At 53.2% G+C, this 27197-nt stretch overlaps 1 protein-coding gene across 3 annotated transcripts in view; it reads right to left on the minus strand.

Annotated features, from left to right (window-relative positions):
* RASGRF1 (Ras protein specific guanine nucleotide releasing factor 1) overlaps positions 1–25771 on the minus strand; it is a 125335-nt gene extending 99564 nt beyond the window's left edge. The window contains exon 1 of one of the 3 annotated variants that reach the window (XM_003128446.6): positions 25035–25771. In XM_003128446.6, the coding sequence (XP_003128494.3) occupies positions 25035–25310 (276 nt within the window). In that variant the 5' untranslated portion in view covers positions 25311–25771. The remainder of the gene's footprint in view (positions 1–25034) is intronic. The other 2 variants (XM_013988986.2, XM_021098844.1) reach the window with 2 other exon arrangements.

Consider the following 27197-nt stretch of genomic DNA (forward strand, 5'->3'; position numbering starts at 1 on the left):
GAGCTAGGTCCAACACGGGGCCTGCTCCCCAAGCTCCCAGAGCAGCCAGGGAGGCAACGACAGACATGTGTCCATGTATCATTCTATGGATTAATACATGCGAAGCTCTTAGAACAATGCCTGAAATCTAGTAAGCACAGATATTTGCTATAACTAGTGCGGTGCAATGATCATTACTGCTGTGGAAGTAAGAAAAAGGGCCCAGAGAAAGCCACCCACTGATTTAGCGCAGGGAAGGCAGGAGGCCCTCCTGGAGTATGGGGCATTGGCTGGTCCTGGTTTTATGTCAGTTGACAGAAGGTGGCAGGGAGCATCATGGGCATCTACAGAGTGGGTGAAGTATTCAGGGTGCAGTGGGAAGAGGGATGCCAGAGTCGAGGCTGGGAACAGGGGTAGAGCCTGGGTGATGGAGCTGAGTGGAGGGGTGGGGTGGTGGGAGAGCCAGAAGGACAACGCGCAGGTTTCTGGCTTGAGCGACTAGGTAGATAGGAATGCCAGAGGCAGGGGGGTGGTGGTGGTGGGGGTGGGTTGAGGATGGGGGCGTCGGTTGGATAAAGAGCGGATGTTAGGGGGTCAGGGTAGGGGGTGGACATGCAGACTGTGTGTGCCGGGAGGTCAACGTCTCTCCACGCTGCAGACAGGGGTCTGAGTGCCAACCTCATGGTGGAGAGAGAAGTTAGGAGAGGGCTCAGTCAGAGACAGGGTGCACAAGCAAGTGCTGGGGGCCCACCTTTGGACCCTCCCGGGCTGGTCCTGCTGAAGCCAGAAGGAGAGAAGCAGGAGGTGAGGTGCAGAGAGGGACCCTCAAGCTGGCCCATTCAGAAGATGCATTTCGGGCTACGCTGTGGTCCTGCATCCGAAAGGGTGTGCAGGACCCTCTGTCCCTCAGTGCCCAGGCAGCAGGGAGCAGCAGCACAAGGCATGTAAACTTATTTTTAGCTTCTGCTGACATTACTGTCTTTCTGTTAATTGTTCTTGGTGGCAGCTAGGGTGTGTGTGTATGTGTGCACGCGTGCGCTCGCATGTGTGTTGCAGAGTCAATGTCTCTCACTTGTTTCCTAGGAAACAGATAACTGGGGCTGGAGAATGAAATGGCATCTGCAGCCTCAAATAAATGAATTGAAAAGGCACCAGTGGCCATGTCCCCTTGAGCAGGTGATAACGGAGCTGCAGGTGGCTACCTAGCACTTTCCTCATCTCTTGAGAGATTGTGAACACATAGAGGCTTGTCTCCTGTGATCTCATTTATTCCACAGTCACCAAGTGGAACAGGTATTATTATCTGTTTGTGGCAGATGAACCTGAAGTGCAGAAAAGTCAAGCCACTTGCCCAAGGCCACATGTCCGGAAAGCAGAGGAGCCAGGATAATACACCTTCCCTGGGCACCTACTGTCCACTCAGATCTTGGGCTTGCTACTGGGATGTACAAGATGGAAAAGGCAAGATCCTTACCTGAAGGAGCCTTTGGGCAGGTGGGACTCGGGGTCCTAACTCAGAAACAAGGCACTCTCAGCTACACCCAGGCTCAGCAGGGTTGCCAGGTCCCTTGAGAGCCCCAAGGGGGAAGTTTCAGAGTTGGAGGGACCCACTGGTGGCACCAGGCTGAATTCTGAGAGCGAGAGTGGTTTCCATTCCCACTGGGCGCAGGGGGACACACAGTGGGTCACTCTGGCGAGGAGCTGGTTGGTGGAGGGCCCTGAGCCTGGCCTCTCAGAGCTGCAGGGAGTGCTGGGCTTGGCTGAGGCCCCCCACAGAAGCTTCTTCCTAAACAGCCCTGCTTCACAGAGGCACATGGCTGCTTGCCATCCTTGTGTCCTTCTTGCAAACTCAGTCTAATCTTTCAGCAACCTCTGCCCAGCTGGAAAGCTAACCCTGAGCAAGGAAGACAGGGAGGCGTCTCCCCCTCCCCAGCCGGGGCCTGAACCTGGCCTTCAGAGACCTCAGCCCGCTGCCCCTCAGACCAGACACAGGGCTCCTTCCCCACCCCCTCCCATCACCTCCACAGCCAGTTGCCAGTCCATCCATCAGTCCATTCCGCTGCTGTGGGGCCTGGTCTCTGTCCCATCACTGCTATTCTAGGTCATGCCCTGGGATCTTTCTCCTGGGCTCTTGCCAGAGTGTCCTACAAGCGTCTTGGTACTCTTGTCTTTGGAGATGGCACCTCAACCCTGAATAACTGGCGGCGGGAGGTTCAGGTGAAGTGGCCCCCTGGTTGGAGGGATGGCCATAGGGCTTCAGGGGCAGGCATGGCCCAGAAGAGTCACTGCGCTTTTTTTTTTTTTTTTTTTGCTTTTTAAGGCTGCACTTGCAGCATATGGAAGTTCTGAGGCTAGCGGTCAAATCGGAGCTATGGCTGCCAGCCACAGCCACAGCAACGCAGGATCCAAGCTGAGTCTGCAACCTACACCATAGCTCACAACAACGCTTAACCTACTGAGTGAGGCCAGGGATCGAACCTGAAACCTCATGCTTCCTAGTCAGATTCGTTTCCATTGTGCCATAGTGGGAACTCCTCACTGCATCTTCTAATAAGCAGGCTATGGGTGCCAGGAGAGCTGGGGAACATGCAAACCATCTTCGGGGTGGGAGCCACAGGGCCTGCAGTGCTGGCATCTGGAGGAGCCGTAGCCACAGGTGAATGGGAACCTGGGGAACCCAGACATGGTCCTCAGGACACATTATCACCTCGTTGGAAACACCCCCATCCAGGGAGTTAAGCGTATAACCCCCATTTAACGGGGGAAGCAGAGGTAAGCGCCAAGGTTGCCCAAGGTCACCAGCCAGGAAATGCAGCTGAGCCAGGACTTAGGGCTGCTCTTGGCCCAAGGGCGCTTCTGCTGCCCCAGGCGGCTCAGGCTGGAACAGAAGGGTCTGTAATGACTTCAAAGCAGTGTGTTCCCTTTGCGCTTGTAAACCTTCCCCCTGACATCTGGTTTATACAACCAACGTTGCCCGACTGACTAGTAGAAAGTGTTCGCTAAGGGAAAGTAAACTTCCACCCAGCAATTCTGAGTCATCACAAACCCTGACTTCGGGCAGCTGAATGAATGAGACTTTGCTCTACGTGGGAATCGGGGGGTGGGATGGGGGAGGGCGGGATGCAGAGAGAGACAGAGGAGGGAGGGCCAGAGAAATAGAGAGACAGAAGACAGAGACACAGAGACAGGAGGACGTATAATCCACGGGGCAAGATCAAAACCTCACACATATGGAGAGAAAGGGTGAGCTCCAGGAAGAAGTTAAGAAAAAGGGAAGTTGGAGAATTGAAGGAGACTGGATAAAAATGTCAGGTGCAGAGCTCCCATCGTGGCACAGCGGAAACGAATCCGACTAGGGACCATGAGGTTGCGGGTTCCATCCCTGGCCTTGCCCAGTGGGTTAAGGATCCAGCGTTGCCATGAGCTGTGGTGTAGGTCAAAGATGTGGCTCAGATCTGGTGTTGCTGTGGCTGTGGTGTAGGCTGGCAGCAGCAGCTCTGATTAGACCCCTCGCCTGGGAATCTCCATGTGACGCGGGTGCGGCCCTAAACGGACAAAAAGACAAAAAAAAAAAAAAAAAAAAAAAAAGTCAGATCCTCCAACCCACATGAAGAAAAACCTAACAACTAACCAGCGACATGGGAAAGGGAAGGTTCCTGTGATCTTGGGAGGCTCTACTAAGTGCCTGGCACTGCGCAGCCACTGTCCTGTGCTCCCTTGGGAGCCTAGCCACCTGCAAGGTCAGTGCCTTGACCCCCGCTTGACAGAGGGAGCTGAGGTTGGAGGTGTGGGGCGGCTCATCCCTGGGCCAAGCTGAGACTGGAGTCCAGGGTGGACAGTGGTTTGGCTTCTTCATCATCCAGGGCTTTTCTAATGCTCCTTACTGTTCTCTTCACCATGACGGACAAGTGTGCACCCAGAGTGAAGTGGGGGGCAAGTGGCTTCCTGGGTAGAGAAGCCGCTCTGGAAACGGGGTCTGATCTGGTGTCAGTTCTGCAGCTGACCCAGAGTGTGGCTTGAGGCAAGTAAGTCTCATTAGCTTTGTCATCCTCAGCTTCCTCATCTGTGAAATGGGTAGTTAGATAGACAAGCTGGGCTTTAAGGTCTTGAGTTCCATGAAATATCTCTTTTTTTTTTTTTCCCGGTCTGTTTAGGGGCCTCACCCATGGCATATGGAGGTTCCCAGGCTACGGGTCAAATCAGAGCTACAGCTGCTGGCCTACACAACAGCTACAGCAACATGGGATCTGAGCCATGTCTTCGACCTATACCACAGCTCATGGTAACGCTGGATCCTTAACCCACTAAGCAAGGCCAGGGATCGAACCTGCGTCCTCATGGATCCGAGTCAGATTTGTTTCCACTGAGTCACAACAGGAACTCCCTATTTTTTACATAGCCTTCCACAGTATCTATCAACTTAGCTGCCTACTTACCTATTGAGAGGGAGGAGGGGAGAGAGGAACCGAGACAGCATGAATGAGAAAGAGTGACTTGCCTTGGAGCTCCAGATAGGCCTTGGGTGGTTCCCCATCTCTCCCCACCGCCCTCAGGAGTCTCCAGGTGTGGTTCTGGCCTGGCCCTCTTCTGTCAGGTTCATGTGTGCAGCCCTGGCATAGCCTGAAGGTCCAGGTGTGGTATTGCATGCTGGGATCAGCCAGGGACACACAGGCTGGATCTCGGGCGGTGCCAGTCTGGGGAGAGGGTGTCTGTGGGCACCCCCTCCCTTCCTCCCTTACAGGACTGCCTTCTCCCCAAGGCCCCTCCTTCCATGGAGGCTCACAGACCTGGCTGCTGTGTGGGCCTTGGACTGCTCAAGGCCAGGGCTGGGTCAGTTTCACTGGGGGCATCTAGAGCCCACGCAGAGCCTGGTATTGAGTGTGGGCCAACAAATGGCTGGAGGAGGAAAGAATGAACAGACATATGAATCCTACATCCCACGCTGAGGCTCAGATGACATCTCCATAAGGTGCCCAGGAATCTGCAGTCCTCACTCCCTGGCTCCTGTGAATATTAATGGTAACGCTGCACGGACCCTCTGCAGCACCTGCTAGGTGTGGGCTACACACCTGGTGTGGCTGCTCCTGGGGCACAGGCCTGAGTGGGGCAGGTGCTCTGTTCATGGGGAGGGGGTCTGAGACTGCTCTATTTTTCAGCACCAACATAAGCTCACCCCCAAAAGGCAGAGCCTGGTGGGGGGAGCATTGTGGGTGATGGGGTTTTCTCTGTGCCACCCTATTTTCCCCCTTTATCCTGCTTCCCGGTTGGCGTGGAGAGATTGGGAAAACTTCTCTGGAGAAGGAGGTTCTGCTGCAGCAGTAAGATGGGGAGAAAAGGAGGGGTTTTTGGTATGCCTGGTGGTGTGAGAACAGCAAAGGTTATGCATGCTCAGAGGTTTTAAAAGGGAGGGAAGGCCAGGATTGGAGGTGGGACAGGAGACAGAGAAGGGACTTCTTATTGCCTCCTATTAGGTCCTTGAGGTTCCCTGAACTGAGAAAAGTCTTGGCCTTCTGCCCCTAGTCCCCTGATAACATGATGAAAACTTCACACATTCACAAATGTTACAAGATTTTTGTAGCAATGGAGTTTCTGTCATGACTCAGCGGTAACAAATCAGACAAGTATCCATGAGGACTCGGGTTTGATTCCTGACCTCGCTCAGTGAGTTAAGGATCCTGTGTTGCCATGAGCTGTGGTGTAGGTCATCACAGACACAGCTTGGATCTGGCGTTGCTGTGGCTGTGGTGTAGGCCGACAGCTGCAGTTTAAATTCGACCCCAAGCCTGGGAACTTCCACATGCCACAGGTGCAGCCCTAAATAGAACCCCCCCCCCAAAAAAAGTAAATTTAAGAAAAATATTATCACAGCAAAACCCCACATACTACTACCTAGATTCCACCATTCACACTTTATGGCACTTGCAGAAATCACAGCCTTTTATGAGAGGCTCTCAGCGCACATTTAATCCAGCTGGGAGGTTCCCCACAGCGAGATAGGACTGAAAGACACCCCGAAAAGACAGTGGAGGCCTGTGGGTGGTGACAGCGGGGAGGCCTGGGAATAATACCTTGGGGGCCTTACTTTTGCTTGGGAAATGCTTGGGTAGTAACTTCTGCTGAGATTGGTTCTGGCTTCTCTTGTGTTTCCTTAACTTCCATGGATGCGAGGCTGGGGCTGTGATATTATGTGCCCTGTGGATCTTCTGGGACTTTGGAGAAAACACAAGGAATAATCCAACAGGGAGTCCACCCTCTACCCAGGCCTGACCTGGGCGGCCCCCTGGCTGGGGCAGAGCATAATGAGGGAAAAAGCCTTACTTTTTGTGTGAGGTTAAAGAAAAGGGGGAGGATCCATTTGGAGGAATTAATAATTGAGTGGGGAGGGAATAGGGTGGTGGTTCATATTCCTACATGGCTCTTTTGTTCGTTTGTTTTGCTTTTTAGGGCCACACCCACAGGATATGGAGGTTCCCAGACTAGGGGTCAAATCAGAGCGGAAGCTGCAGGCCTGCACCACAGCCACAGCAGGGCTGTATCGGAGCCATGTCTGGAACCTACACCACAGCTCATGGCAACGCTGGATCCCCGACCCACTGAGTGAGGCCAGGGGTCGAACCCACATCCTCATGGATACTAGTCAGATTCGTTGCTGCTGTGCTACGAGGGGAGCTCCCCTACGAGTTTCAGATGATAGTAAGTGAAAGGAGTAGGTGGTACCGTGTGATCTAGGGAATGCTGTTGTTGGTACTACTCCCCAGCTGTGGAACCTCGGGCAAGTTGCTTGGTTGCTCTAACCTCAGGTTCTCCATCTGCAAAGTGGCATGATTGGTGTTCCCTTCGTGACTCAGCAGAAGCGAATCTGACTAGGATCCATGAGGACGCAGGTTTGAAACTTGGCCTCGCTCAGTGGGTTAAGGATCTGGTATTGCTGTGAGCTGTGGTGTAGGTCACCGACACAGCTCAGATCCCACGTTGCTGTGGCTGTGGCGCAGGCCGGCAGCTGCAGCTCTGATTGGCGCCCCCTAGCTTGGGAACCTCCATATGCCTCGGGTGTGGCCCTAAAAAGACAGAAAAAAAAAAAAAGGCATGATTGTTTGGAGAGTCAAATGAGATAATGCTGGTGCCTGACAGCAAGCAGACATCCAACACGTGTTTGCTATATGTTTTATTTTATTAATATCTTTAAAATCATTTCCCTTGGAAAGCCTGGTTGAATGGTACAGCTAAACCTAATTCAAAACAGGTGGCTTCTTGGCGTGTCTGTGCTGCTGTGGGGTTGGAGTAAAAATGTGATTATTATTCAGGCCCTGACCCATTTCAGAAGCTCAGGGCAATGTCAAAGAAACCACTAGCCCCAATCGTGGATGACTGGAGGTTGCACAGGAACATATCAAGGAACAGGGTAGTGCCTCCTTAGGACGCTCCTCCCAGTCTTTTTTTTTGTCTTTTTGTCATTTCTTGGGCTGCTTTGGCGGCATATGGAGGTTCCCAGGCTAGGGGTCCAATTGGAGCTGTAGCTGCAGGCCTACACCACAGCCAGAGCAACGCGGGATCCGAGCCGCCTCTGCAACCTACACCACAGCTCATGGCAATGCTGGATCCTTAACCCACTGAGTGAGGCCAGGGATTGAACCCGCAATCTCACGGTTCCTAGTCGGATTCATTTCCACCGAGCCACAACGGGAACGCGTCTCCTCCCATTCTTTACTGGCTGCCACCACCCTACCCACTCTACCCCTGGGTGCCAACCCTCAACCTGGACTGCCCACGCATGCACTGTGTGCACAAGGAGAAAGGATGCAGGGCAGAGGAATGTTGCCCTAGAGATGCTTTAGACTGAAGCTCTGCCTCAGCGATGCCCTCAGGACCTGGGGCAAGGCTGTGTCTCATCGCTGTGCCTCTGGCTTGGATGCTCTAATAGACACCCCCCCCCCGTTCTTGGAGCAGGGAAGATACGAGCTCCCCTTCTCTCTGGTTCTTTGATCTTGTTCTCTCCATTGCTGTCTCCTTTTGGATCCCTGCGCCTCCCTGTCCCTTTCTCCCTGGGTCTCTGATTCTGCCTCTCTCCTCTCCCCCCTTTTCCTAGCTTCCCCCTTCTGCACAGCATGTGAGGTCATCGGGCCCGGGCTCATGCACCAGTCACAGAAGCAGCACCACCCCTACTGGGACCCTAGCTTTCCCTTTTCTTTCTTTTTCTACTTTCTTTTTGGCCACACCTGCAGAAGGTCCTAGGCCAGGGATAGAACCTGCACCACAGCAGTGACAGTGGAATCTCAACCACTAGGCCACCAGGGCTCCATAGCTTTCCCTTCCTCCTGCTCGGGCTGGTGGCTGGCTGCACCCAGGGTCAGGGGCTCCTCTTTTCCTTGCTCCCTGCCCAGAAGCCTGGACCCATGTCCCCTGTCCATGACACTCTCTATCCCCTCCCTAAGCTCTTTTCTGGCTGGTTCGGGTGTGTTTGAGGACAGTCTTTCCTGATGCTGGAGAAGTGTGATCTGCAACTGGGGCCTGGGTTTAGGAAGGCAGCAGAGGCCCCTGGCCTGCTTTGGTTCCAGGCCCTGGGCCCCAAGGCCTTGGTGGGGCCAGCCGTTCACTGGAGCTCTGTGATAGCCACAGAGACCCAGAGTGCTCCACCACCAGCAACTGCCTGAGGACCCCATGTGGTTGGTGGTCTAGGAGGTGACTGGGGTATTTATGGGGGTTCTGGATACTGTCAGTATCAATCCTTTCTCGGGAGGAACAGTGGCCCTGGGTACGAACTCCAGCCCTTGAGACGGCCCCATAACATCAGCTAGTGTTGGATCAGAGCTCCGACAGATGCCAGGTCACCCTTGAAAGCTGGACCTCCCCTGGTTTCCCCAGAGGTACAAGGATGTTGAGCCAGAGATGGCCCCCTACACAGTGGCAGAGTGGACACATGGCTCCAAGAGGGGCTGCTAGAGCCACTGTGATGAGACCAGGACCACACCTTGGGCATAACCAGAATGATGCCAACCAACCAGAATTGCCCCAAGCTTCTCCATATCTGGAGAACTCACTCAGAACAATAGGTGGGCCTCAGCAGGACCCCGGGACCTGAGCTGCACCTGCCTCAACACTGTGACCGTGTGGGTTCCTGGGGATCTGGTTGGACCCCTCTTCAGAAGAGCAGCACTGTTCTGGAATCTGCCCTGGGGACACTCTCCCCTGCTGTCTGATGTGCCACATGTTCCCCCAGCCCCATCCTTCCCTGTCCAAGCCGTCATCAACTTGTAATGACTTTTGTCTTCCCTGCTCCAGCAGAGTCTCCACCTGGGCTGCCCATTGGAGGTTCCTGGGACCTTAAGACAACATGGGTGCTCAAAGCCCCTCCTCCAACCCCGTAAAGCAAACGTGGGAGCAGGGGAACAGGGGGAGGGGAGGTTTCAGGCACTGGTATTTTTCAAAATCCCCCAGCTGTTTCTACTGTTCAGCCAGTGCCTGGAGGCCCTTGAGATGGAGTAATGTCTGCAGCAGAGGCACCTCTTTGCCCCCTGCCCACCCTCCCAGGTTCTCCTAGAGACCCATGGCCCTGGCAGCTGCCTGGAGCAGCTGAATACAAGGGCCCCAGGAGTCACCCATCCAGGAGTTCCCAGTTATCTGGAATGATGACAGGGAGAGACCAAATCAATGAGCTGTGTGTGTTCTCTAAGAAAGCACAACTATCTCAGAAGGACATGGGGAGGGGAGACCACGTGACTAGAGTGGGGCAGGGGGAAGTGGGGCAGAGGGATGGTTCCTGGTCCAGGCCTTGGAGACAGGATACATGTCCCTCCTTGGGTTCCATTAATTAACACTGTAACTCTTCCAAGAGTCCTCCTTTTTTTTTTTTTTTTTCCTTAAGCTGCTTTGAATGGGCTCCTGTGCCTCCCAAATAAATGATTCCTGACCAAGAATATCCCCAGAGCCTGGCACTATGCCTCAGCCTGGGCATGGAACAGCCTTCATTTGCTGAATGGGTGACTGAGTGCATTTGTCACCATGGCACAGGAGCCCAGCTTATTAATTAATTGATTAATAGCAAAAGCCACAAAGCAGGTGGCACTGAATTTGCTTCTCAGGCACAGGCGGGTGAGCTGGCTGGAAGGGTATGGGCACGGGCTTTTCATGAACAGGGCTCTCTTCAGGGAGAACGGGAGGCCCACTCCCCTCATAAAGGCACTGAGTAGTCCTGCAAAGAAGGAACCTCTTCCAGAACTTACACTACCATCTTGTTTTTTTTTTTTTCAGAAGATCTATCAACATTAAAAAATAAAGAAACAAACCATGTTCTGGGGACCTGGAGACCCTGGAGTTGTGGCACATGTCAGGCTTGGAAGTCTCCAGACCTGGGTTTAGATGGTTTAGATTTATTATTTATTATTCAGCCTTGGCATCTTCAACGTGTCCCTTCCCCTTCTGAGGACCCGTTTTCTCTTTCACAACAAGGGTTGTTTAGAACAGATAATGTGGAAAGCTCCTGGTTCATAAAAGTGCTCAATAATGCATTTTTTTTTTCTTTGCTTTTTGGGGCCACACCCATGCATATGGAAGTTCCCAGGCTAGGGGTCGAATCAGAGCTGTAGCTGCTGGCCTATGCTACAGCCACAGCAACTGGGGATCCAAGCCATGTCTGAGACCTACATCACAACTCATGGCAACGCCAGATGGATCCTTAACCCGCTGAGTGAGGTGAGGGATTGAACCCGCATCTTCATGGATACTAGTTGAATTAGTTTCCTCTGTGCCACGATAGGAACACCTCAATAATGGCTTTTAAACCAATCAAATTGTTTGAGATGGGTCTAATCAACCTATCAGTGGCCAATTACTAGAAACACACACACACACACACACACACACACACACACACCTGTGCATTTACAAGCTGTGCACAAATTGCCCCTAACATTCATGCCCATTGGAACCTGAGAATAAGACCTTACTTGAAAATAGGGTCTTGGCAGGTGTACTCAAGGTAAGATAAAGCCATTCTGGATCAGTAAGAAGAGGCCTTATTCCAAAGAGGGAAATATGAACAGAGACATGTAGGGAAGCCTTGGGAGAGGAAGGCAGAGATCGGAGAGACGCAGCTCCAAGTCAAGGAATGCCAAGGGCTGCCAGCAGCCAGCAGAAGCTAGAGGCAAGCAAAGATTCTTCTCTGCAGACTTCAGAGGGACCATGGCTCTTCGGGCATCTTGGTTGCAGACCCCTAGCCTCCAGAGCTGCAAAAGGATAAACTTCTGTCGTTTTAAACCAGCTCCCCTCAATGACAACAAGACAACCCACCTACATGTAGGTTTACACACACGCAGAAGAGGCACAGGAGAGGCTCAGAAACTCAAGCCTCATAGCTGTGTGAAGCTCAAAGGATTATTACAATTCAGCAATTTAGGGCATTCTTTGCATCACTCTCAGCTCCTGTTTCTTTCTCATTCCTGATATTCAGCAGGTCACCAAGTTCTCTGCTCTGGATGTCTCTGCAATCCTGCATCCTCCCTGCTGTGTCTGCTTCCAGGCTTCATTATCTGCTCCCTCAGGCCTCCCTGCCCCTGGTCCTGCCCCGCCAATTCATCCTGCTTGACCAGAATCAAGGCCCACTCTCTCGTCTGGGCCTCTGCTCACTGCCTCTCGGAGAGTCAGGTGGGCTGGGGTCAGCTGCAGGATGGATGGCATCACTCTTGGTCCACCCCACCCCTTCCCCTTACTAGGTCTACTCTGGTGTCCTGGGCAGGCAGAGTCAGCTTCTCCCCGGTTCAGTCCTGGCTCCTCCGTCCTGGTCCATCTTTGGGACCATGGTGTCAGCTGGCTCTGTTGCTCATTCAGTTGTCTCTGCCAGAGGCTGGCGAGGTCCCAGGGCAGAGAGGCTATGCTAGAGGGAACCGTGTGTGTGTGTGTGTGTGTGTGTGTGTGTGTGTGTGTGTGTGTGTGTGGTCTGGCTGGAGTCTATTTCTCCCTCAGTAAGGGGCCATCCATCCAGGCTCCCCATCACCGAGGTCCCTTTCCCACTTCTCACCACTGAGATCCCAGGGGAAGCCCCTCTCTTCTCTGACTCTTGTGGGAGAGAGGTCTGGTTCTGACCCAGGCCAGGCCACCCCAAGAGTGTGCTTGGCTTCCTCTCACCAATTCTGCAGCACAGTGCATGTCCTGGCTGCACCCACCTCGTGCCTGGTACACAGAGGGGCTTCACTAGGTATAGCACGGCCCAGATGGCCCTGCTCAACGGAAGCGCTGGTCTCTGCTGGCCCCACAGGTGCCCCCACACCATTCCAGAAAGGACCTACCTACCCCACCCCATTCACATCCTCCACCTCACCTGATGTGGCTCCACGAAGGGTCTGGACCCTATTTTATGACCTCTTTCCCGGCTCTGAGTCGCCTCACTTTGTCCTCTGACCCTGAGTTCTCACGTCTCAGGCTTCCAGGGGCCTGGGGACTGCACCACGACTTCTGCTGGGCCCCTGGGCTGAGGCCTGTCTCACCCCCGGTCTCCTGTGGGCTGCTAGGAGTCCCAGGGCTGAGTGTTCTTGCCAGGGACTGACCTCCTGGATGCCTGACCGCTCGCTCATCTGTACTCCCGGCTGGCCCTCTAGGGATGGGGATGAAGGAGGTGGGACAAGTAATAGCAATGTCAGAACTTAGGAGCCCTCCCTCTCAGAGTCAGCCTTGAACTAGGCCTGGCTTGACCCACAGCCTGGGGGCCTGTAGCAGGGAAGCCCTCCACGCTTCCTCTGCTGAATGGTCTGTGTTTTAATGTACCTTACTCCAGACTTTAGGAGCCATAGCCACAGGGGCTTGGCTGGTTTTGCATGAACATCTTTCAATCTGTCATCACAGCTCAATAAGCCTACCCTTCCCCCTTCCATCCACAACCTCTCTAGACACTGGTTGAAAAAAGGAATAAACTCCAGTCTGGACATGTCAGCCTTTCAGCTTCTGTCAAAAATCCAGTTAGGTTGGGATTAGTTGATGCAAACCACTACATTTAGAATGGATAAGCAATGAGGTCTTGCTGTATAGCACAGGGAACTATATCCAATCACTTGTGATAGAACAAAATAGAAGATAATATGAGAAAAAGAATGTATAAATATGTATGACTGGATCCCTTTGCTGTACAGCAGAAATTGACAGGACATTGCAATCAACTATAATAAAAAAACCCAAAAATCCAGTTAGAAATCACCAGTGCACAAAAGTATTTATTAATTGCAGCTCTGTTTGTAATGGAAAAAGTCTACAAATTACCCAAAAAGTCCCTCCAGAGGAGACCAGCTAAATAGACTACATTCAACACAGCACATTCAACACAGTGAAATACTATGCAGCTGTAAAAAAGGATGGGAAAAAAAAGATATAGAAAACCACCTCCACAATACAGTGAGAAAAACAGGTGTAGAACAGTTTGTAGTATGTTACCATTTGCATAACTATACATGCATGCCTATATCTACATATATTTGCATATTTTGCATGTGTAATATTTCTAGAAGAATGTATAAGCAGCTGGTAAGATCAAAATCTTTCGGGCAAGTGAATTGGATTGCTGGGGTCATCAGTGGAAAAGAACAACATCATTGTACACTTTTTGGTAACTTGAATGATCACCATGGGAATATATTACCAATTCTAATGCTTTAAAATAAAAAGCAGTGGCTAGGAGTTTCCTGGTGGCTCAGTAGGTTAAGGATCCAGCATCGTTACTGCTGTGGCTGAAGTCGCTGCTTGGGTTCAATCCCTGGACTGAGAACTTCCACATGAGTGGGCATGGCCAAAAAAAAAAAAAAAAAAAAAAAGCAGCAGTGCCTTTTTGAGAGAGCCCAACTGACCATCCACTCCCCAGGTTCTCCAAGTTGTACCCTGCACTATCTGCTCACCCTCCTCTTTTCGACACCAGCATTGCAGCTTTCTGGACAGTGAGCTTCACTGAGCATGCTCAGCTTGCCATGGGAGCCAACGAGAGCTGCTGATGGGTTGGGCCCCTGTTTTCACAGTGATTCTGCCCTTGAGGTCATCATCACTTCCCCACCGTCCCCCTTATGCAAGCCCCTAGGACACAAAAGCTCTTGCTTGCTGAAAGGCACCATGTCTTTCCAGGAGGCCATGTGTGTCCCATAACTAGCTTGTTTCCCTTTTTGCTCAGGCTACCAGGAAGCTCTCAGATGTAATTACTTGCCGCTCCTCATCTGTGCCCACATGGTATGGGCTCTCTGTATGAAACACCAGCCCCTTTCTGTTTCCCATAGCCTGCAGTTCTGACCAGAGGTGAGAGGATCCCAGGTGACAACCAGTGGGGCCAGAAAGCAGGGAAGGCTCCCTGCTGGAGAAAGAAGGGAAGGGCAGCAGCAGGCCCAGAGCAAGGGGAATAGGCATGCGCGAATGCTGCTTGCCTGATGAGGCTCTGCCCAACTATTTCACTAATCTCTTAAGAGGCAACTAAACAAAGTTGGTTATATTTCACTCATATAATCTGACAGAGGAAAAGTCAATCTAGACCACGTTAGTCCCAGGAGTTCTCGTCATGGTTCAGCAGAAATGAATCCGACTAATACCCATGAGGATGTGTGTTCGATCCCTGGCCTTGCTCCGTGGATTAAGGCTGGAGCGTTGCCGTGAGCTGTGGTGTAGGTCAGTAGCTACAGCTTTGATTCAACTCCTAGGCTGGGAACTTCCATATGCCTCAGTGTGGCCCCAAAAAAAACAAAAAAAAAAAAAAAAAAAAAAAAAAAGATCATGTTTGTCTGAATTTCTAGATGGGTTTTTGGAATACTGGCTAAGGTTGCTAAGAATTCATCCATTCGCTCTTCTAAAATTAATCTTTTTCTGTCTTATTTATTTATTTATTTTAAGGCCACATCTGTGACATATGGAAGTTCCCAGGCTAGGGGTCGAATTAGAGCTTCAGCTGCCACCCTGCACCACAGCCATAGCAACACCAGATCTGAGCGGCGTCTTTGACCTACACCACAGCTCACGGCAACGCTGACTCCTCAACCCACTGAGTGAGACCAGGTATCGAACCCACATCCTCATGGACACTAGTCAGGTTCATTACCACTGAGCCACAACGGGAACTCCCTAAAATTAAGTTAAAGGTTTGAGTAGCATTTCCCAATCTGAAAACAAATCAAAATTCAACTAGGAATTATCTTCTTGAAAACGATTCTTTTTCTTTCAGGGGAAAGAAGTTACACTAGCCTTGCTGGATTAGTAAGCTCTGGTCTTTAAGTATGAATTGTTGAACTTGACCATTGGCCTGGACATCCACTGACCTTCACAACCTAGAGCTACGAGGCCTGACATTTATTAGCAGTGAGCACTCGGGGTCTGGCACAGAACAGATACTCAGGTATTTGCTGAGAGATGAGCTCCATCTATCTGAGATTTATCTGCCAAATAAGGATTATCTCTTCCCTGTGCAGAGCTGCCACAACGGCAGGGTCACTTTGGTGGTTACAGGAAATGCTAAGCATGAAAAGGATCTGTAATCCGTAAGCTGCAAAGGTGCTCGATCTGAGTAGTGGCTGGATGAGAAGGTATGGGGTCAGCACGAGGGGCTTTCAGGGAATAAGAACTTGACACTCCTTGCCATTGCCCACCCAGCCCAAGAAATGGGATGCCCCAGAAGCTGTGGTGTGCAGTCCTTGGCATGCAGGTGCTGGGAATGGTTTTTGTGGCTCAGGGCAAGCGTAGGCTTCAGTGATGTGGTGACATGGCCGGGATGGGGGTGGTGAGGGGAACTTCGGTGCTCTTGGAACTCTCCAAATTCAGGCCTTTGTTGCACTGTTGTTCTACAGCCTCCTCGGACCTGGCCTCCTGCCTCCAATGGGTCTTGCTCCTGTCTGTTCTCACCCGCCATCATCTGCTAACACAGAGATCACAGCAGAGCCGTGCGCTGCCTTGCCACCGTGCTCAGTAACACACACACACACACCACACGCTTTAGGGGTCAGCTCTGCCTCTCCTGCAACCTACATTTCCTGTCCTACTTGTCCCTTTCTTGTGGAGCCTCCCTGATGCCCCAGGCTGAGGGGAGATGACCCGGTAAGTGTGGCACAGCTTGTTCGGCATGGCTGCTGCCTCCTGTCATTTAACCCATTGTGATGGGCCTTTGCCTGTCTCCTAAGCTACTCTGTGTGTGTGTGTTTGCATGTGCACACACACAATGATCAGACTTGCATTTCGGAAAGGGGCCTGGCTGCAGAAAGGCACGTGGATGGGGGAACACAGTGGATGCAGGGAGACAGCCGATGGCATCAGTCAGGTTTTCCCAGCATTTCTGGAGCCCTGCTTTCAGGCACGTGGTCGGTCTGCACTTCCCCACTGCCTCTGGCCAGAAGCCATGTGACTTGCCCTGGAGTCACAGTGAACTGTGATCAGGGTGGGACAGTTCTAGGGGGAGAAGCTTTATGAGCCAGGGAGAGCTCTGCCACACTCCCTCCCTCAGCTGCGGTGGCCATGGAGGCCGGTGTCAGGTGAATCTCTATCAGGCTGGACCCCTGAGCCATCACAAGGGTGCCCTCTTGCCACCCGCATGGAACATCAAGCCTGAGCAAGAAATAAACCTCTGATGTGTTAATGGAGATCTGGGGTGGTTGTTACTGCAGCATGATGCAGGCCATCCGGACCAGTACACCCGTTCGGAGGCCCCCACCTAAGTCCTGATGAGAGATGACGGTGGCCAGGCTAGAGCAGTGGAGGAAGAGGGGGATCTGGGTGGATGGTCTGAGAGAGATTTAAGAGGTGAAACTGACAGGACTGGGTGATAGCCATTTTTCCTCTTTTAGGGGCAAGTATGCTCGGGCGTTTTCAGAAACCCATAGGCTCTGTGACTTAAGATTCTATCTTTACATCCTATCTTTACCTCCAGGGTCAGCACTCTGCGTTGACTCACTTCAGACCTGCCAGAGACACAGGTGATCTGGGGTATTACTTTGTCGAGGAAGAGCCTTGTCATAAAGGTGAAAGCTGAAGCCATAACAGTTACGTCGTATTGATTAGTCTTGTGCTGGGTCTATTGATCAGTGCCGTGCTGGGGCTTTACAGAGAGCACCCAGTATAACAGTCAGAACAGAGCTGCAAGGTAGCTTATGCTATGGTCCCCATCTCACAGATGGGGAAACTGAGGCTCAGAGACCTTCCCAAGCTAGGAGGTGGTGGCAGAGCCAGGATCCAAAGCCAGTCTGTTTGGCTTGAAACCCATGGCTCTTACCTCATGCTGCCTCATTGCCAGAGGCAGAGTAACACCTCAGTGAATGAGCTTGGGAGTCGAGGTTGCGAGTTTGCAGGGTTGAGCCCTCCTCTCTGAGCAGGGTTTGGGAAGTGGGGGTGTCCCAAGGCTCGCAGCTGCTCCCTGCATGACAGTTGCCCTCACAGAGGAGTCTGGGTGTTGGCAGTGTTCTGGGCCCTTGTCAACTGCACGCGTCACCAACGCTCCTGCATAAACATCAGGGGGTTGAGTCCTGTTCTTGGCTCCAGGCTCCTTGTGCAGGCACGTGCTCCAGGCTCCTTGTGCAGGCACGTGCTCCAGGCTCCCACAGATTCCAGGGAAACTGGACCGTGGGGTGTGGATGCCTGCCCTGGGGAGTTTATTCTTGACTCCTGGGATTCCAGGTGCAGGGTTCCCACCCAAGCAGAAACAAAAGCCGTTTCACAGAAGTCACCGGCAAGTGGCATCATTTTGCTTGCTGTTAATTCTCTCTCTTTTTTTCCCCATTCATCTTGGCAGAGGATGGTACATTCAAACAGTCCCTCAGCCCAAGTTTTTATGCTGTGCTTGTGGAAGGAGGGCTCAGGTTTTAGAGTCAGGTAGACCTGGGTCCACAGGCCAGCTTTGCCATGCATGTACTCTGGAACCTCGAACCTTACCGTCTCTGAGCCTCAGTTTTGTCATCTCAAAAATGGGTTACCAGTGATCACCTCACAGGGCTGTTGGGAGGATTAATGGAGGTACTGTACGCAAAACATGCACTCTGGTGCCTGGTACGGAGTTAAGAGCTCGATAAATTGTATTTATTGTTACTCAGTATTTTTGGTCGAGGGTTTTGATGTTCTGCTATAAGATTTTCCACATCTAAATTTGCGCTCATAACATGGTAGAGCTGAAGGGCATTTTGCAATGACTTTTGGCCAAGGTCAAACTTTTTTAAAGCATCAATAAAGAACAAATCTTTCCTTAAGCTAAAACAATTATTTTGGCTGCATTCACGACATGCAGAAGTTCCAGTACTAGGGACTGAACCTGCATCACAGCAGAGCCACAGCAGTGACAATGCTGGATTCTTAACCCACTGAACCAGCAGGGAACTCCTAAAGATGAAAGCTAACATGGAACTCTGATATATAAAGCAGTTAAAAGTGAGACTGCTTGGACTGATGTGTGTGTGTGGGGGTTGTCTCTGATGGTAGCCCCTAAAGGCCCCCACAGAAATCTCAGGGTGCCTCAGAATGGGAGGAAAACTGCAGATTAGGGGAGCTGTCTGACTTGTTCACAGGCTCCGGGAGGGAGAAGGCTCAAACCCGACTTGTGCTATGCAGCCTTGATGAACCCCCCCAGGTCCTGTCCTCCCTGTGACGGGGAAGTGACAATACCTGCTTGGCAGTGTTAGGAAATAGCCTGGAGTGTGGACACACCAACAAGTTCATCTTCACACCGCTGGCTGCACTTGGAGAAGAGAAAGCACAGGCTGACAAGCCAAGCCAGGTTGCGAAAGCATTTAATGAAGGCAGATCCCAGAGGGACCCCATGAGGCTCTGCCTGGCTGGCATAGTCCTCAGCTTGCTGGACACCTGGAGGCGGCACCACTTCATTGCAGGGCTCCCGGCCACAAGGTGGCCACCCGCAGAACGTCCCAACACGCCCTCAGCACTTACCCCCACTTGCCTTTGGGGCTTCATTCAGCTCTGTGATCAGTATCCTCACCATGCTTGGGGGGCAGCCAGGGCCCTTTTCTTCCCTCAGGCATCTCAAACTTGACTTTCCCCAAGATGAGACAGATAAGACTCATCATCCCCCACTGCCCTCAAGCCTGCTCCTCCTCCACTTTTCGCTTAGCTGGTGGCATTGCATTCACCCAGGACTAAAGCAGAAACCCAGCTGTCAGGTTCTATCCCATCCAACTGAATGGCACGTCCCGCCAGTTCTCCACCTGAGCATCTCTCAATAAAGTCTTTACCGTAAAGACCCTGTAAAGCTTTTCAGGGCTTCCACATCTCTCACCAGGCCATTAGTGACAACAACTCCAAGTCGTCCCCCATCTCTGCCGGCCTCCTGTGCTTGAACAAGTTACCACTTCTGAGCCTCGGTTTTGCCATCTCGAAAATGGGCTTCCAGTGATAAGCTCATAGGGCTGCTGGGCTGAGTAAAGGAGGACTGGATATAAAACATGCACTTTGGAGTTCACGTTCTAGAGGGAAGGAAGACCCTTCACAAACCACCAGCCAAATACATCAAGGAATCCCAGCCTGATGGGTGATATGGAGGAAGGTGAGCATGCAGACCGTGCCTGCAACGGGGGACTCGGGGCTACTCTAGCTCCCAAAGTGGGGGCGGGGCAGGCCTGGGGAGGTGACTTTCAGGCTAAGATCTACAAGGAGGCCTTAGGAGGAGAAGTTGGTGGCTAAAGGCTGGGGGGAGTCGGGGATCACTCCAGGCACAAGGAGCAGCTGCTGCAGAGGCCTTGAGGTAGGAGACTGGAGGCAGGTGTAGGGTGAGGAAGGAGGGGGATGGGAGAGTGGGGCAGGGTTAGGGGGGCAGGGCAGGTGGAGGCTGGAGCCCACTGGCTCCTCCAGGGCATGCTGGAGAATTTTCACTTTTTCCTGAAGGCAATGGGAACCGGTTACACTTTCAGGGGCTTAGAACAGGATTGGATTTGCCCTTTAGAAGCTCCGTGCTGAGGGGGCACTGGGGTGGGGTGAGGCTGACACTGTGAGTACCTGGACTAAAGCAGGGGCAGGGGAGACAGTTCGGACTCCTTCGGACTGAGAATTCCTGGCATTTGGTGATCACGGCAGTGGGACGCTAAGGAGAGCTCCCCGCTCCACTGTGTGCACTTTGAAAACAAAAATTAAGTTTCCTTTTTCTCTGGATCCACAGGACCTAGCAGGGGCCTGGCCCCGAGAGCCAAGATGTTTACTGCACGACAAATGGCAGTTGAGATCTCAGTGCAGGCCTAAGTATGGAGAGTCTGCTCCCGACCTTTGATCCACTGTCTCCAAGCAGAGGGGCAGCAATCTGGTACTCCCTTGTCCCAGCTAAGGTGCAATGACTGAGCCTCTTCAACCTCATTTCAGTGCTAGAAATATCTGGGGAGCCGGGTGGGGAGATGGGTAACTCACACAGTTAACCCTGGGGCCTCATGCCTGACAGGCTGGCCCTGCTCTGGAATTAAGGGAGCCCTGCTGGTCCTTCCACGGGTGGAAGCATCAACAATCTGCGTCGCTGGTACCCTGTGTATGCGGACAAGGTCCCAGGGCTCTCTGTTGCTTTAAACTTATTCCTCTACATTCAGGTTGGTTTTTCTGATTGGCTGAGAGACTAAATGTGCTACAGCAACAGGAGGATGTGTTCTGCGGTGAAGAGAGTGCAGCTGCAGAGAAAGCCAGGGAACATGTTAGCCACAGCCTTGCTGGTTGGTGCTGATGAGACTGCGTCCTCCTCTGTAAACCAGACACCCTAAGCCGTGCCCTTAGGGCTGTTAGTAACACGTAGCTACCAGGCCAACCAGAAACGTGTCCTGTGAATGAGGCTCAGGACAAGGGCTGCGTCTTGTCTCTAGGGAAAGGCACCCATTGGGTGGTCAAAGGTACTCCAGGGACCCCCCAGAACCTGAAGCCTCTGTGCACATCGGGGCTGAGGTTCCGGCTGAAGGGATCTGTTGGTGTCCCTTCTATTCTAGGGGAATCAGGAGGGGCCTGGGGGGGGGTCTACATATTTCCCCCCTGCTTGGGGGTGAGGGTTGTGCTGGGGTTGGTTTGGTCAAGTCTCCCACTGAGAAGCTGGAACCAGAAGCTTTATTTCAGAAGGCTGGCAATGAGAATACGAAAGGCCAGTCTGGGGTGACTCCATGCCAAAGCAGGGCAAGAACACTAAAGGTCACTCTCTAAGGAAGCTGAACCCAAATTCTAAGTCCAGGGTCCCTGGGCCTTCAGTGTATGTGCTGAAGGGTCAGAGGAGAGGAGGTCAGGACTGAGCAAGCAGGGCCCAGGCCAGGGTGCATGGGGTGTGTGCAACGCCAGGGGGCGCGGGAGTGTGGTTGTGGCCCTCTGCCTTCAAGAGGCTTTGGGATCCCAGGCCAGAGCCCCAGGAAACTGGGGCTGCAGCAGATGCGGTCAGACCAGTGCACAAACAGCCAGAGGAGAGCACATCATGTTAGGATGGGTCTGGGCTTCCGGAGCGCCTTGCATATCCCGAATGAGAGCTTCTTCACAGCTCGAGGTGCCATCTTTATCTGTGTTAATCTTCCCTGGGGGGCGGGGAGTGTGACGTCCAGCTGCTCAGGCTTATAATACAGCACAGGGCCTGGACTGGTGCACAGTCAGTCCTTAGGATGTCAAATGCAGAAATAACAAGGATACACCAATAAGTTCAGCTCAGTAGGTATCTCTTGTGCACCTACTATGTGCTTCCTCCATCATTCCTGTCACTGGGGTGGTTCCAGCCAAGACTTACTTCTTATTCCTTTAGGAACCATCCCTGGTCCTTCCAGGTGGAAGGTGCCCTGCTTTGACCTGGCTAAAATTGACATCCTGCTAAAACCAAGTCTCCGCTAGCTCCGCCAGTCAACCCGACAACCACTTTGAGGCCTCCTAACATGGGCTCTCTGTCCCATGCCCAGTTGGTGTTGTGTCAAGACTTCCCGGGGTTTGCAAGACGAGTCCAGTCTCAAAATGGCCTGGGGTTGGGCCTCTCGTGCTGTTGCCCTGTGGGTGCCATGGGGGCCCCAATTCTAGGAGAAACATGGAGCACCTACTGGGGCCAGTCATTTTATTCAAAGATTTAAAAAAGGAAAAGGGAGCGCCCTTCGTGGCTCCGCGGTTAACAAACCTGACGAGGATGCATGAGGATGCAGATTTGATCCCTGGCCTCACTCAGTGGGTTGAGGATTCGGCATTGCTGTGAGCTGTGTGTAGGTTACAGAGGCGGTTCAGATCCCATGTGGCTGTGGCTGTGGTGTAGGCTGGCAGCTGTAGCTCTGCTGCAACCCCTAGCCTGGGAACTTCCGTATGCCGCAAGTGTGGCCCTAAAAAGCAAAATAAATAAATAAATAAATAAATAAATAAATAAATAAAGCTATACATTCTTATAGACACATGCAGGCCAAAGCAGCAGGATTGACTTTTCCATATGAGCCAAACTCTCACTCTGGAGTCAAACGGAACGTTTACATAAGTGTGTGAAACAAAGCGCAGGTCTGTAATACAGGTCACAGGTCTCTGACTGTTGGTGTTCTGGGGAAACGGCTCAGGCCACACGTGTACACTATCAACTGGTTTTGCACCCTTGTCCCTCCTATAACCTGCTTTGAGCACGACTCAATATCTGAGTCAAGAGCTGAATGATTTAGAATCAAGGTACGATCACATTTTCAGGACACCTTAGACATGGAATGAAAGCTAGGTCCGATTTTGCAACTGACTTACTCTGTGATGTAGGCAGCTCTTGTCCCAACCTGATTTTCAGTTTTCCCATCTGTAAAATGGGAGGGACGGGCTGCACAAGCTCTCTGAGGTTCCCTTTAGCATTAACACATTGTGTCAGGCCTTTATTTTCTGCCAGGTGAGTATAATTCAAACTCAACTAAGACTTATCATATCGAACTAAAATGGATGATGGGCATACTTCTGTGTTTTATTTTGTTTTTATTTTTTGCTTTTTAGGGCTGCACCCACAGCATATGGAGGTCTCCAGGCCAGGGGTCGCATCGGAGCTATAGATGCCAGCCTGTGCCACAGTCACAGCGACACCAGATCTGGGCTGTGTCAACATGGGATCCTGAACTCACTGAGTGAGGCCAGGGGTCAAACCTGCAACCTCATGGTTCCTAGTCGGATTCATTTCCACTGCACCATGACAGGAACTCCCTGTGTTTGTTTGTTTTTTTGGCTATGCCTGCAGCACATGGAAGTTCTCAGGCCAGCCATCAAACCCACACCACAGCAGTGACCTGTGCCACTGCAGTGACGATGCTGAACCCCTAACCTACTGTGCCACAAAGGAATTCTTGTGAGCATACTTCTGTATACACTATTGGTGTTCTCAAAACCCCAGAAAGATAGATGTTATTATCTCCATTTTGTAGATTACAAAATAAAGATTCAGAGAAGTTTAGTGTGTTAACTGAGGTCACACAGACAGAAAGTTGCACAGCTGTGATTCGGTCTCAGGCCTGTCTCTGGCTTTGTGTTTAAGGGGCTGACAGCAAACCCTATGAGCCCAATAGCAGCTCTGCTCCCTCCACCCTTCTCTCCCTGCCTGCCTGGGAGCTCAGTTCTGCACTCTGGTGTAGGTAACCAAAGATGGGCTCCCACTGGGGCAGTACAGGTGGACTTTGGTGGGCAAGTGTCGGTAATGTTCTGGAAGGCTAGTGAAGGAGGTTATCAAGGGTTAAGGGAGCATCTCTGGCCCAGCCTGAGTCTGGCTGTTCCAGGTGAGTCTTCCAGGCCCCTAAGGAGCTCTCTCTCTCTCTCACTTTGCTCTGCTCTGTGATTTGGGAGCCCCTACCTGCCATGAGGCTTTAAACCCCCACCCTCAAATGTCCCCCCCCCCCACTCCCGATCCACCTTTTCCAGCCCCAGAAATCATCTCCCAATCCCTGTGAGCTGAGGGCAGGGAAGGAAGGGATGAGCTGCAGGGACTGAGCTCTGATCTCTCGCTTGACTATTATGAGGGTGACTTCAAGGATGTTTTTATTTCAGCCAATTCAATCACCACCAGTCTACATGCAATAACGGCTTTCATCTTCTCAGAACCTTAAGGGGGCCTCAACTCCTGGCATGTCCCTGGGCAAGTAAATTTCTCTCTATCGGCCTCAATGTCCTCAGCGAGGCAACAACCAGCTGGCTGGGTCCCCGTGTGCACCACAGGTTACATTTTAGCATCCACTATCTTTACCTTCCCAGAGGCAAAGGGACGGACCAGAAGCCTTTGGAGAGTGCCTCAAGCTTAAAAATTGCTCTCTCCCTGTCTGGTGTTCCCACTTCGCAGCCGCAGGTGCTAGCCCTCCCTCTACGCCAAAGGCGCACCCCCGCCTCGCCCAGGCCCCTGGCAGATGCAGGCCTGGCCCTTTAGCCTCGAGGCTCCGGAAACGCTAGGGCAGCGCTAGAGCGGCGACTGCGGCGGCGGAGGCGCAGGGGGCGGGGGAGGAGAGAAGCGCCCACTTGTCCCGCGGCCTCCGCAGCAGCTCTGGCCTCAGCCCCGGCGCGTCAGAAGGGTCCCTGGCAGCCCTCGCTTTGTTGCTGGGGCCTGTGGCCGGTTGGGAGTTCACTATCAGTCGATGGCACCGCACGGACCCCTGAAGCCCCGCAGCCCCCCAACTTGGCAGAGCTAGCGCAGGCTCCTCTTCGCTTCCAGCCGCGGTGAGGTAGGGGGCCTCGCGGGCGCTCGGACGCCTCCGTCTCGCCCTTTCCGTGCCTGAGCGCGGGGAATTACGCCTCCCAGGTTCAGGGCTCTCCCCGACTGAGCGGTGGGAGTGCAGGTGGGCAGCACCATTTTTGACTCCAGGCGGGTCTACCTGCATTGTTTCTGTCTGGTCCGCCGGACCCCATGCCTCGCCGCACCTCATCTCCCTCCGCATCTCCGCGTCTTAGCCACTCTGCGCCCGCCTCCCACCGAGCTCGCGGGGTGAAGGGCAGCCGCAGCCCACTCCCGCTCCCTGCCCGCAGTCCCTGCACCCTCTGGCCACTGCGGGATCACCGCCGGCTTGGGCTAAGCCACCCCTCTCGCCGGTGGCGCGGAAGGTGCCGAGAGTAGAGGGACTAAAGTTCGGGCGGGCTGAAGGCCCCGAGCCCCGAGGGCCGCGGCCCGGGCGCTAGGAGGTCAGACGCGGCGCTGGCCTCACCTGTTTCTCCAGTGGCTCCTTGGCTGAGAGCGTAGGCTTGGGGGAGGGCGCCCGGTCGCAGACGCAGCCCTCCAGCAGGTAGAGCCCCGATGGCCGCGAGCTCGAGTCGCTCTCGAAGTAGAAGAGCAGGTTCTGCAGCAGCGCGAACCACTTGGTTTGCCATTTTGTGTTGTCCGAACTCCGCTTGCTTAGGTAGCCTTTGCGCGTGCCGTCCTTGCGTGCCAGCAGTCCCAGGGACGCGACGTGGCCATCGTTCAGCCGGATCCCCTTCTGCATGGTGCTCGGAGGCCAGTTAGACTCCACGCGCTTACATCTTCTCCGCGCGGCACCCGGCAGCCCCCGTCCGTGCGCGCTGCGCGCTGCCCGCTGCCTCTCTCTGGCGCTCGCTGGCTCGCTCCTTCTCACGCTCCCCTCCCCCCGCAAATCTCTACACTCCGGGATCTGGCGCCGAGCCGCGGCTTCTGGAATCCAGATGTACCATTCCCCGCCAGAACGTCTTCTCCGTTCCGCAGAGCCCCCTGGCCCGGGAGATACCACCCGACCCTCCCCCGGCGCCGGGCAAACTGAGGGACTGGCGAGCTGCGCGCTGGCGAGGGGCAGGCGGAGTCATGTGACGCCGAACCCTCGAAGAGCCCGTTTCAGCAGCGCGGACAGGGACACACGCACGCAGCCCGCCGAGGCGCAGAGCTGCGCGCAGGCTGCACCTTGGCGCCTCCTCCCCCTCCCCGGACACACACGCGCGCACGCACAAACACAAATCCTGCCTCCCTTCCCCGATCTCGGCTTCTCCCCTTTGGGTGTTAAAAGGCAAATCAGATCAATTTTCGTTTAACCCAATAGAACCCCGGAGGCTGGCCATTCCGGGAGTTTGCGTCTTTGCGCCCCGCCGCAGCGCAGTGTAGACCTGGGGTTAAGTCCCATTTGTCATTTTCTACTCCAGAGGCTTCTTCCTGGTACTTTATTTTTCTAATCCGAAGTGGATGGAAGAAGGTGGGTGGCGAAATGGATCTGAAAGAGCTTTCAGTCCTAATATTTGCGCAGTCGGCCGGGTCACATTCATTTCAGCATTCAGCCCCACTTCTGGTGGCTTCCCTAGCGACCTGAGGACAGTACAGGCGGAGATGTGGAGGGGGGAGGTGAGCGTTTATTTTATTTTATTTTGAGTGTTGCCATAATTACGGGCGCCACCCCCTGCGTCCTGAGGTCTGGCTGGCGAGCCGCTGCTGGGAGTTTTCTGCAAATACCCCCCAAAGCCTGAAGGCGGGCTTCAAACGCAGGCGCCGGGGACCATGGGAGCCTTCAAATAGCTGCGCTGGCGCAATGATACCTTAATGATAGATTTTCCGTTCTTATTTTTAGCTCCCATTCGCCTACACAGCTACACGGCATTTATCCGAGAACGTCACAGCGCCCGCCTGCTGCACCGGGAGGGCGCGCGGGCCGCGGGGCGAGCCGGGGCGCTGGAGCGGGGAGCGCGCACCACCGTCTGCCGCAGAGGGCAGCGGCATCGCTCCGGCCAGGAGCGGCGCGCAGCCCCGCCTGGTCTGCTTGTAGCTGGGACGGGAGGCCATGCAGCCTTGGAGAGGAGGGAAGGAAGGAAGGGCACCATATTTCAGAACAGAACCTGCCGGTTTTCCCTACCCGCTACCCTCCCCGGTCTGAAGCCAGGGACGAGCCTGGGAAGCAGGTAGCCCTGGGTAGGCCAAGGGCAATCCACGGAGAGACACCTGGCTGTGGAGGAATTGGAGCTGCCCCCGTCCTGGGCACAGTGGCGCAGGCCGGCTTTTCCTGATGGGGACCCTCCTGAGGGAGGGGCTGACAGTGTTAACCTTACTCTTCCTTCTTAGTTCCCACGCTTCGGGCATGGGAACTCCAAGGACCAGGGATGCTGGATTTTTCTTCACCAATAATGAAACCACAGAAGGGAGCTGGCTAAGCCTCTTCATTTAGTCTCCATTTTTGACTTTCCGGAGGGTCCGTGCACTGTGGCCACCTTTAGTGCTCCTCTGCCTTCTTTATGGAAGCAGAGTTTCTGGAAGTGAGGTTCTTAAGTCAGGCTCTGTTCATCGAAACTCTTCTATTAGGAAGCCTGATAGAGAGACCAAGAAAATTTCAGAGAACCGGGCACTGTTCTAAGCGCTTCAGATCAACGAAATCCTCGTT

Source organism: Sus scrofa, chromosome 7 (genome assembly GCF_000003025.6).
Source record: "Sus scrofa isolate TJ Tabasco breed Duroc chromosome 7, Sscrofa11.1, whole genome shotgun sequence".
NCBI classification, from domain to species: domain Eukaryota; kingdom Metazoa; phylum Chordata; class Mammalia; order Artiodactyla; family Suidae; genus Sus; species Sus scrofa.